At 41.3% G+C, this 12164-nt stretch overlaps 1 protein-coding gene across 8 annotated transcripts in view; it reads left to right on the forward strand.

The window, feature by feature from the left end:
- MEF2A (myocyte enhancer factor 2A) overlaps positions 1-12164 on the forward strand; it is a 455794-nt gene that overhangs the window by 118520 nt on the left and 325110 nt on the right. For all 8 annotated transcript variants that reach the window (XM_069222772.1, XM_069222774.1, XM_069222773.1 and 5 more), the window contains one exon: positions 7725-7928. In XM_069222772.1, the coding sequence (XP_069078873.1) occupies positions 7725-7928 (204 nt within the window). The remainder of the gene's footprint in view (positions 1-7724; positions 7929-12164) is intronic.

Consider the following 12164-nt stretch of genomic DNA (forward strand, 5'->3'; position numbering starts at 1 on the left):
ACTTCCCTCCATGCATACTCCAGAGGATTGTAACCCATCAGCTCCATGCTCAAACCCATTCTGAATTTCTCTACCCCATTCATGGCCTTCCCAGAGACTTGTAAACATCTCACTGTCCTCCCATTACAGAAGAAACCCTCTGTGAACCCTTCAGCGCTCGCCACATACAAACCAATCTCCCCTCAACCATTCCTGGCCAAGGTCTTAAAGAACATCCTCAACAAACAGCTCACTGAATACCTTAACAACCACCAACTCCTCAACATCACTCAGTCCCAACAACCATCACCCATGCAAGAACCTCAGGATCTTGATCGACAGCAAACATAACATGATTGCCCAAGTTAGTGCTGTCAGCGCGTCATGCTTTCATCTCTGCCTAACCCTTCCCCTGTATGGAGACTAGACACATGCCATTGTGCTGACGGAAAAAGCTAATGGTAATTGAATTCATGCACACTCGTGTGATTATTTATTTTTAGCTATTGGGAGATTTGCACCATTTTCAATACATAGGAATATACTGCCTGCTTTTTATTTTTTGTTATTCCCTTTTCAGCATTTAGTCGCCCTGTAGTTATCCTCTCTGACTTTCTTGCATGGCGATACTGCAGTCCGTTTTAGAGCACAGTCTTATTGCTTCTCCTAAACCCTTTATTTTTCCCCAAGGAAACAGCACAGACTTTCCCTACCGACTACACCGTCCGAGAACAAGCAAAAGAGTTTTTATATTATACACACAAAGTGGAGGGGAGTGTCCCCTGTAATCTCCATGCTGTGTCCGTGCACAGTTCATTGTGTGCTCTTAGCTGCAGAGAGACCAGCAATTGAGCCGACGAGAAGCTATGGGGGTAAATCGCTTCAGTGTTCCTTTAATACAAGAATAATTCTGCTGCGGGTGAGCCAGACCCGATCTGTACACAACGTCAGTGTGTTCTTTGTTGCTTAAACTCTACATCTCTCTGTGAGTGATTATTTCCCAGTCATAATTGTCACTGTTGGTTGTCGATTGCACATCAGTTTACTCTAGTAGGGCATTTTGTGGTAAATGCCACTGCTGTCTGTTCAGTACACGGCAACTAGCTTTTTGTTGGATTAAAATGTTACAGAATCACCTTCTTAAACTGAGTAAGTTCTGCTGGCTCCACCTAAAAGCCCATTCGATGATGATCAGAGCCTTATGTGTTGTTGCAGAGCCTTATGTGTTGTTGCAGAGCCTTATGTGTTGTTGCAGAGCCTTATGTGTTGTTGCAGAGCCTTTTGTGTTGGTAAAGCTACAGCCTATCGCAGAACCATACTTGACCAATATTGTCTGAGGTAGCCATAAGATTCGCTATTTAGGCATCATTAGGCAGTTTATTATTTGTAGTATTTTCAGAAAAATGTAAGTACACAAATTTTATACAGTTGTATGGTGAAATGCACTTAGTGCTTAGTTCGCTGCTCGTGCATAGGAATTGTCCCATATAACTTTCCAGTCAGTAGCGGGTTTGTGGCTTAAGTTATTAGTGTTTTATGTGGCTGAAGGGGTAGGCTGTTTTAGAGACACTGAGTATTTTGAGTTTTGGTGAGTCTCCATTAGGTCCCTCACCCTGTAGACTTGAGGAGTTTGCGTGGCGTTTGAGCCCCGCTTACCCGTACCCACTCGGCGCTGGCCCTGCCTGATGGCAGCGTTAGTAGGTTTTGAGGTGGTGTAACTGCACCCATTGGTGATACCTGCTGGTAAATAAGTCCCAGCACCAAGGTGCAGATGACGGGTTCTTCGTAGTTATTTCTTATATGCTTTGAATTGTTTATGTACATTGCTTTTACAACAAGGGTCACAAGCTTTGGCGCATATGCACGCAGGAAATAACTTGCAAACAGAGTGGTTCGCATGTCAAGGTCGCACAGTGCAATTCTGAACATCTTTTCAGTTATGAAATTAGCGATTGTAACATGGAGGTTAAATGTTACTGAAAGGGAATAAGAAACAACTCATTCCACATACTTTCCAACTTAATTTGTGTCCAGGATCTCTTGGACCTGGCACAGTAAAAAGCCTTGTGTGATAGTCTCTTTATCCTCCGTGCTTAACTGGTTTGCTCCAGATTTCTTCTGAACTACTTCCAATGAAATGTTCCTTTTATGATATTCTAGATTAAAACGTGAAGGAAGTTAGAGCTGTACCTGAGACGCCGCGGTTGTGGCTAGAGCTTCTCAATCTAGAATAAACCTATTTTGCCTTTCTGGATTTTATGGTTCAAGATTCATCTTTCACATTCAGACCTTTACTTCCACAATGGCGACGTGTGGCTTTTGTGAAACCACACTTCTGACTACCTCTGCATTAAGAATATGCTTGTATATAGTTTTACTTCTATAGTGCAACATCTACGAAGACTCATTCATTGCTATGTCCCACACTGCAAACTTAAGTACTACCCGCAAGTTGTTGTGGTAAATCTATTTTCTTTAAAGTATCTCCTCCGCACTACTCAAGGTTGCGACACCTTGATATAAAGAGAGTTCCGAGATGCGACTGTCTTTTATGTTTTTGTGACATTTATGCTTTCTTCTTAATTTCTAGGGGCCAATTTATTATCGTTTGTTCATGCTATTCTGAGCATTGTTTACCTTTGGAATTCTCAGTCGTCTAGGGCCTGCATTCTAAAGTGAGCTCCAAACATGACCCTTGCTGTGCGTGCTGAGTGAAATTGAGAGCGGACCTTATCGCATGCGCTGAATGGAGCAGAGCACCGTTGTCCCAGGGTTAGGAACAGACTCTGGCTCACACTACACAGCAAGGTTCGCCAGTGAGTCCCTCGCATGTTCTATAGATGTTGGAGTTCCATCAGCCCACCTCTCTGCCCATCTCTCCTGCTGCAGAACATCAAAGATGCACCTGAATGTGAGGAGGAACAGCATTTTCATGGAACACTGCAGTAGAAATGACAACAAGGTAATGTTCTACTTTCCTGCTCTTGGTCATTCTACACATCTGAATTCCAAAGGAGTACCGACATTCAAGAAGGACCACTCTTCTGCGAGAATATTAACACTTAAAAAAGACTACACTGCTGTACCTCCAGGATCTTTGGAGGATATTACAGGAGCTGTTAGCGCAGTTGATGATTTTGGCAAATTATCAGAACTTACAATTGGCATATGGTCTATCGCCAAAGCACTTTCTCTTCCGCTGCGCCGTACTGGCGAAGGTGCATCGTTGATGGCCCATCTCTCTTTGGAGCCACCGGAACATTGTGGGACAAGTGTGCTATGTATATCCATACCCCATTGCTGATCGTGATTGGAAATAAGTGCTACAGGCATGCCCTGGTGTTTGTAGAAAACTTCAGATTAAAATTAATACAGTATTGTTACCTCAACAGTGTCTACTTTACACCTAAAAGGTTCAAGCATATGTACCCCGGAAGCAGCTGCAGAGTGCCCCAGATGTGACGAAGTGGGGACAGACTTCTATTATGTGGTTTTGTCCTGTATCTCAGTTATTGGGTATTGGTCTCCATTCCTACAATAAGTCTTTCGTGCTGCAGGTTATGATCTGTCCTCTACACCACTTGTGTGCTTATCAGGTTTCTTTCCCAGAACCAAAGCTACCGAAGTAACTGGCAAATTCAGTGATCATTAGTACTGGCCAAACACCAGATCTCTTTGACTTGCAAGTCCCCTGGGTTCCCCTAGATACTACACTGGGTGGCCGAACTTATTACATGGTCAAGGTATGAACTGTTAGCCCTGCAAAAAGCGCACAGGATGTAGCAACCCCCTACAAGCGCAAATACATTGTTTGCCACCAGTGGCAAATTTTGTGACCCTGTCATACTTGCATCATCTACTCTCATTATCCTTAAGATACTCTGCTTTTTTCAAGGGTGCACTGCATCTGTTTTTACGATGATTGTCAGTAGTGAACTATATAATGCTGACACTATGGGTCATTTTCATTTTCTATGGGACACTATGGGTATTTGCCTGATGTGCTTAACCTCAAAACAATAAAAAAAATATATGTAACCACAAAACCTCTTCAGTTGCTCAGGAAACACTATACCAATGTTTGTCCTCCTTGGCAGGGGGCACATTTAAAAAAAAAAAAAAAAAAAAAAAAAAAAAACATTCAACCGTTCAAAGTTGAAGAACTGGAGAGAAGGGCTGGAGCCTTCTGGAGTACTTCAGCTTCAGAATAAAAGAAAGGAACAGTATGATCGGCTCAAGGCTGTAAAAACGTTGAGGGGTAAAGTGGGAGCTACAGTAAGAGTCAAGCTCTCACGGGGCTCTCTAAGCTCCTCTCATTATAGCAAACCTCACAAACTGATCAATGTTTGGGGGGCGGTTAAATCGGAAATTGGAAAGATATATATATAACATCAAAAGATACGTAGTCAGTAATAATGTTAGAGTGACACGTGTTTAATCTTCTTCTAAGGCATGTTGCTTCTTATTGGAGTCTTCCTGGTTAGTTTCTCTTTTCTCTGAGTGAACTTGTGTATCTGTTTTCTTGTCCTCTTGTGTTGTCTTATGTTTTCTTTAGGAGGGGGTAGTCTGTTAACCCTGTATGCTCAGTTGGCTTGCTAGTTAGTGGTTTAAAACTCTCCATAAGTAAATGTTCTTTTTAGAATGCTATCGATTGAAATACTGCTGTACTTGATACTGTGTGGTTGTGGCTAGAGTTTATTTATCTAGGATAAACCTATGTGGCCTTTATAGATTCCAAGGTTCAAGTTTCATATTTAATTTTCAGAGCCTTACTTCCACACCTAGTTTTTCAGTACAACAAAATGCAAATCTATACCTTGGCATGACAAGTCTCAGCAAAATTATGTATAGATTCCATGTTTGTATGTAACTTTTCAGACTGTGTCCTGTGGAAGGCTGCTTTTCATATATCTTCTGATGTTGCAACGAAAATAGAACTATCCTACCCTTTCCTAACAGATGCTTGTCACTGATTTTCAGCATTGTCTCCTGTGTCCCACACTCCAAGACCAATTAACTCAAGTGCAGTGCAGGTGATATTTTTGGAACAAGAACCCCTTGCCTCTTTGTAATATGCAACATGTCTTAAGAATGTGAGTTGTAGAGCATTGTGTAAATCAAGAGGAAATTTAGAAATGGTCCATCATGCTTTCTTGCTATAGTATTTTAGAGCTCTTCTATCGGTACATTTGTGGATACTGCCTGTGACTTTGGCGAGTACGTGATTTTGGTTGACGGGCAGCTACTGCTATTGGATTGTCTGCATGATTGCAGACTGAGTTCCATGGTTTGTTTCCACTGAAGTAGAATGATGCAACTTTGTGGATCCCTTGGAAGTTGGAGTTATGACGTTTGGATAGGCTGAAATGAAAAAGTTGATATAACTGAGGTGGGATTTATCCCTTCCCATTCTTACCAAGACTGTGATTAAGGGAGAAAAAGTGCGTGGTGGGGGATCTGCAAACCATTGCTCTGATTTCGATACCTTTAGCTCTGCCCACTCAACGTTTTGTGCCACGGAAAAAATCCTGTTATTTGAGAATGAAGCTTGTATTAGATTTATGCAAATTGATGTTTCTAGCTGTTTCTGCTTTGTCTTCCTCCTCCCTCTACTTGTGCATGGGTGAACCCTTTAAAAAAGCTTTCCGCAGCTCAGTTATCAGGCTGCGGAAGTAACAAGGTCTTTTTTTGTCATTGCAATTGAATTGATAAGTAATAATAGACAGTTGTACATTTCTCTAAACTATAACATTTACTGTTGAGCTTGACCTGCCTCCCTGACAGGAGAACCGATCATACATGTCATAAATGTATTCCATTTTACGTGTATGATTAAAGGGTACAGAAATTGAGTCGTAGCCCCGTTAATTGCTTTGCTGTGAGACTACAACATCTTGCCAGGCACACAGAAATAATTGCAGCCATGCAAATATGACAGGGTGTGATTGGAGTGTTATCTCCAGTGATGGTTAATCATTTTGCATCTCAAATTGTAGTGAACTATCAGTTAAGGTAGTTCAGTCTTTCAACTGACTGGTGCTGAGATCTGTAGGAAACCTCTTTTCCCAGGATGGAATTTTGGCACTTATTATCTTAATTCACAAGTCAATAGCTGAGTACCATTGAATTGGGATGAGTACATATGTCACTTTCACAGCTTCAAGATGGCTTGCCCCTGTAAGGCAGTACAGATGCTGCTGCAGTACTTACTGCTAAGCTCCATTTCGTTACTTTAGTTATTGATGTCCGCATCAGTCTATGTAATTCTTGTTATCATGCTCATGAGTCATTGATCTTGTTAGGTTGTTTGTGAGGATGGTTGTTGGCCATCTTATGCCTTTGGGTGCCACACTATAGGCATGCATTGGGAAAGAATATTGTAGGAATTTTTTTCTCCAGGTTGTGATCTTGTTTTTATTGTCAATACAGTGGTGGGATTTATCGAGCAATCATAGCAGCGGTCAGGGTTTTAGGCAAAGATACAACATAAACCAACATTCATCACAATTTGTTAACTACAATTGTTAGTTTCTGCTTATTTGTTGGTGCTGTGGTATAAACTTGTGGTTGCACTGTAATTACTTTCTGTGCCGAGGAAGTCATGATCTGACCAAAACTCACTTGATTCCAAACGTGTTTTGGTCAGACTAAGAAGCGCTTGGTGCTGATTGTGTTTTGGGGCCATCGGTCTCTGCAACCATGCTGTTTATACTGTAGGAAGCAAATACATATGTGAAAACATAAAGACAAGCATTAGTTGATAAAATGTGTTTTGTACTTCACTCCTACACCCGGGCAAGTGTTCTTAGGTCTCCAACACTCTCAAAAAGATCCCGTAATTCTTTTGTCCCACGTAGTGGGTGAAAGCACTGCATTGATCGAACCAAAGAAGAGCAACCCCAGTGATTACTTATTGAAGAACTAAGAGGGAGCAAATTAAAAATAAGGCTTTAGCTTAATTTATTCTCCTTATGCCTCCATGTAAAAGCGTGACACGAGTTTTGATGGTTTGTTGATGAAGGGAAGGTCACACAAACTTTACAAAAAGATTCAACAAGTGTGTTCTGAAAAAATGTGCTTCATTACCCTAACAACTTGTGTCTTTTACATTCGATTTCTGTTGATGGTAAAAGAGATTCGGTTTGACTGCATTAAGCAAAGTTTGTAGCAATTGCAAATTTGTCGTTGTGGAAATAAAAGTACATCATGTTGTCCAGCATAGGAGCAATTATCAATTGATGGCCAGAAAGAGAACCTCTCATTAAAATTATTTACAACAGTCTGTCAGGGACAGGTCTCCCGATACGTTCCTATGGCTACAGCTTTACTGAATTTTCTCTCTTTTTTTTAAACTACTTTCAGCTTTGCAGGTTTAAGGCTTTTATCTAGATGTTGGACAAATCGCATCCTTAAAAGGAAACCACGTCCTATTGGCTCTTAAGTAAAACATTACATATTGACTTTGAGTTCACTGAAGGGGAATACTAGTTATTAATTAAACAGATATCATTACATTTTTTACTGGCCAAACTAGAGCACCATGTGGGGTCGGCCATTAATTATGTGCTGACACTTCCTCCTTTGCTTGTGCATCGTAGGCACCAGGAATCTGGTTTCATAACTTTCAAAGTCAAATTTCAGTGAGGTTAGTAGTTTAAACACAAAGGGCAAAAGATCTTTAGAATCATACTTCCATGTTTCCCAAATATTGGAAAGTAAAAACCTACTGTCTCTTCTTTCTGTAGGTCACCTTCACTAAGAGGAAGTTTGGGTTAATGAAGAAAGCCTATGAACTAAGCGTCCTCTGCGACTGCGAAATTGCTCTGATTATCTTCAACAGCTCCAACAAACTGTTCCAGTATGCTAGCACAGACATGGATAAAGTTCTTCTTAAGTACACGGAGTACAACGAGCCGCACGAAAGCAGGACCAACTCCGACATTGTGGAGGTAACTAATTCCTTCTTCAGCTCACTGCTGCAAAGGATGCCTTTGTTTTTGCCAATTTTATTTTTGATTTAGTACACAGTTCAGATTGAACTACTGTAAAAGCCCTTTTTGTGAAATTCTTGGGTTTATATTCCGAAGATCAAGCTTCTTAGAATTGGCTTTCTGGGGACATGGTCTTATTATTGTCCAGAGCTATTTGAATGGAATGTTCTGCACATCACATGATTGAACAAATTTGAATACAGCAGTGCTAAAAGCAAGACACAAGATTAAGATAATCGCAAGTGATCCATGAAAGGCATCCAAATTTCCTTGTAGAAGACCATTGGTAGCGGTTCTAGGATTAGCAATAACGTACATCAAAATGGTATAGCCAGGGCCACTGGAACTATGTGATTGTGCGAACTCTGCATTTACAGCATAATTATGGATTTGTTCTATTTGCCACATAATTCATGATCTGCTGCATAGCCTGCAGATTGTAATTTAAAAAAATCTTTCTAGCTCATATGGTTCACAAGTAACTAAAAACAGCAACTTGTGTTAGTGCGCAGTGAAAGGACCTTTGCAAAGGTTAACTCGTCACCTTTCTGTTGCCTCTTGCTATATTTGGGTATTAAACTGGTACTAATAAGATGTAACATATACTGGATAAGTGTTAACAAGTGTAAAAAATGAGAAAAATAATGTAGCAATACTATCACAGAATTTGCAGCATTACTCAAGATAATTTACCTTTTCTTGCTGCATAATTTAGTCAACTGTGCTGCATAATTTGGCCCTCTGCTGCCTCTTTTCAGTATCCCTGGGTATTGTTTAATTTATGCATTTTACAAGGCTCAATTAATAGAATGCTTATGTTTCTTCCACATAAGAAATCTGTTATCAAAGGTCAAGTCATATAAAAGCGGGTTCATACTGGTTCAGAACAGGACACCCAGCACCTAACACAAGGTTGGCTAGAAAGCTTCTTCATGCCCCCAAAAGAAACCCTTAAAGACATTATATGCTAATGAGAAATTTTTCCACAGTGGGAAAGTAGACTTGAGAACATGTGCCGAAAATGTTATTTGTGTCCTTATGCTTATCGTTAACACCTAATCATCAGTCTCAGTCCTCCATATTTTGTGACAGTACTTCTTTGAAGTTGTCTTGAGATGAACTCAACTTCTAAACTATTTGTATTCCTATATATTTGTTATATTTTTCAGACAATTCCCCCTTTTGCCCACATTGTCTCTTTATGCAAGCTCTATGAACGGGAAAAACCCTTGTCTTAGTAACATTACTTTTTTAGTTGAGAGATCACTATACACCCGGGATGTATTGAGGCATCATTGGCTTAAGACAACAAGTATATTCATCACACTGAATGGCTGCTGCCAAATAGTCAATTCTCGGGTGAATTCCAAAGGGTCTTGAAAGGAAGATTGAATATGATTTGATAGTGGGGGAAATACTAACATGGGCCTCATTGGAGAGGAAAAACAAGATAAGACACCATTATTAGATACTTAATCATTGCTGTAGACTATATTTGCAAAGCAAGAAGGAAAAATAACTTCTCCAACGTCTGCCTTAAGAAGGTCCCATTCTCTGTGTCAAATCTCTTTTCCCCGTCAAGGACTACAGCTGTAAACAGTCTCACTCTGTTTGAGTTAAATCAAGAGCATATCTTACAATTTAGAATCAATTTTTTCCTTTAATGAAGCCATTCTGAGAATGATCTAATATGTGGGGGATACTTTTCCAGTTTTACTGCAAGAATCCTTGTGAATACCTTTAATTCTACATTTGTGAGTGAGCTTTGGGCTGTAAGTTGCACATTGTGAAAGATCTTTTCCCTCTTTCAAGATGAGAGGTGACCATCAATTCTATAGAGTGAGATGTTTTGCCTGCTTGCACGATATCAGAATAGTTTAACATGGGAGATAGTGGTTGCTTAAAAAATAACATAATGAAGATAAGCCAAGTGTTTGTTCTCGGTTTCAGTATTGAGTAGTAATTTATTTCATTTAAATATTAAGAGACAACATATAATTGTCTTCACTATTTAAGGAGCCAAACCGGTTTGGTTGTCTTATTCATTAGAGGTTTCTCATTACAGTAAAGAGAACAATATTAATTCTTAAAGATCTTCTGATGGATACTTCAAACCTCAGATTCCTCACATTTTGAATATCCCCAGGTGCCAGGCTGAATCCATGATATTTTTCAATATAACCCCTGTACACAAGTAAATAGCATCAAGCAGCTCTGCGTTTATTCTGCTCTGTCCAGTAAGTTACTGCTCTAGATGCATATAGGTGCTCATGACATAATTTCTTTTCATACTGTGTCTTCATGTGCGGATTTAGAGGTAGCTCCTACTTTTTCTAGTTAGCTGCTAAGCTTTTTCTCTGCAAATGTGTTTCCTGTATGCAAGGGAACATGTCCCCTACTAAAACTACAGAGTGGCAAGCTTGTAAGGGTTGTCACGAACAAATGTCCCTGCCAGATCCCAATAAAGTGTCTCTGATGTTTGGGGTCAGCCCACAACTGCAAGTTGTGTGAGGCGTGCTCCTTGACAGTCCGAATTTGTTCCAGGGTCCTGAGTTTAAGCTGTATATCAGCAAGTATTGCAGGAAGCCACCTAAGGGTTGCTTCTGCTTGAAGTAGAGGGTACAGTACTGTTCCTGCTCTCTGGGCCGGTTACATCATTGCGGCCCAATTCTTCGGCTAAGTCAAATGTTAAAAAAGGAAGTACAATAAGTCAAAGCAGGCCTTGTCCCAGTCTCGCCAAGTTGCGAGAATACTCGCCATTCTAAGAAGTTGGTCTTGCTCCCTGTCCTCTACCAAGGAGTAGATGCTGCAGCTGATTCCGATTCCTACTCCACCCAGCACTGGCTGTGGTGACTGATGTGTCACTGCTGGGTTGGGGAGGTCACTTGGGAGAGGCAGAGATCAGAGGACACAGGTCTCCAGCAGAGCCGTACCTCCTTATCAGCCTACTGGAGTTGCGGGCTGTTTGCTTGGTGTTGAAAGTCTCATGCAGTCCATCAAGGGGAGGCCGATTTAGGTCATCATGCGCAACATTCCTGCTATGTGGTATTGCAGCAAGCAGGGCAGAGTGAGGTCCCGGCCTCTGCCTGTGCACCTTGCTGCAATTCCCTAAATGTACCTCACCTAGGAGGGATCTTCAAACACCAGGGAGGACAAACTCAGCTGGTGATGCCTAGCAGATCACTAATGGGAGCTACTCCTGGAGGTGTGACACAAGCAATGAGGAGAAACTTGGGCCTAATTTCTCTGCCACTGCTGAGAATGCCCAGTGTCATCACTTTTGCGCATTGGATTTTCCAAGAAGGCCATCTCTACTATAGTAGAGTATGGGAGTCCTGTACGCCTTCCTGCTGCTGAATATCAGAAACGACTGGGCCCATGTTACCTTAGTGGCTCAGGATTGGGCCAAGACAGTTTGGTGCCTGGAACCTCTGGGCATGAGCATCTGTTCTCCGATCAGGCTGCTGCTTCGGGAGGTCTTCTGTCATAGGAGAAAGACTGGATCTTGCACCCAGGTCTGCACATCCTACACCATATGTGGAGATTAAGCAGTGACAGTTGAAAACATTCATGCTACCCTCCAAAGTAGTGAATGTCATTCTGGCATCCAGGCTTTCTTTAACAAAATCTGTTGCCAGGTGCTGAGATATGTTTGAGACTTAGTGTGGCTCCCATAACATGGACCCATTTTAGGATAAACTGCAACCTTGATGGTCCTTACCTTCTTTATGTGTACCACTTTCGAGCTGTTGCACAGCTGTTTTCTACATATCCTAACCACGAAGAAGGCCTTTCTCTTTCCAGTCACCTTCGCTCATTGCATGATTGAGCTTTTCAGCTCTCTGTTTGGCTGCCTTACACCACTCTCCTTCCAGACAGATAGTGCTGAGTACTACGACGGTCTTTCAGCCAAAATTAGTGACTTTGTTTCCTGTTGGGTAGTCCATCACACTTTCAGCATTCTTGCCCTGTCTAACATCTCGCGAGAGGAGAACCGTCTGCATTGTTTGAACCTCAAAAGAACACTTTGCTTTTTCATCCATCATACCAAGGACCATCTGGTGGAGGATCAACTATTTGTGGTGTTTTCCAGGTAGAGAAAGGCAAGGCAGTGCAGAAATTGACTTTCCCCAGCTTGACAGTCCTTTGTTTTAAGATCTCCTACACAATGGCTAAGAAGCAGCCTTCAAAGGT

This window comes from Pleurodeles waltl, chromosome 3_1 (assembly GCF_031143425.1).
Source record: "Pleurodeles waltl isolate 20211129_DDA chromosome 3_1, aPleWal1.hap1.20221129, whole genome shotgun sequence".
NCBI classification, from domain to species: domain Eukaryota; kingdom Metazoa; phylum Chordata; class Amphibia; order Caudata; family Salamandridae; genus Pleurodeles; species Pleurodeles waltl.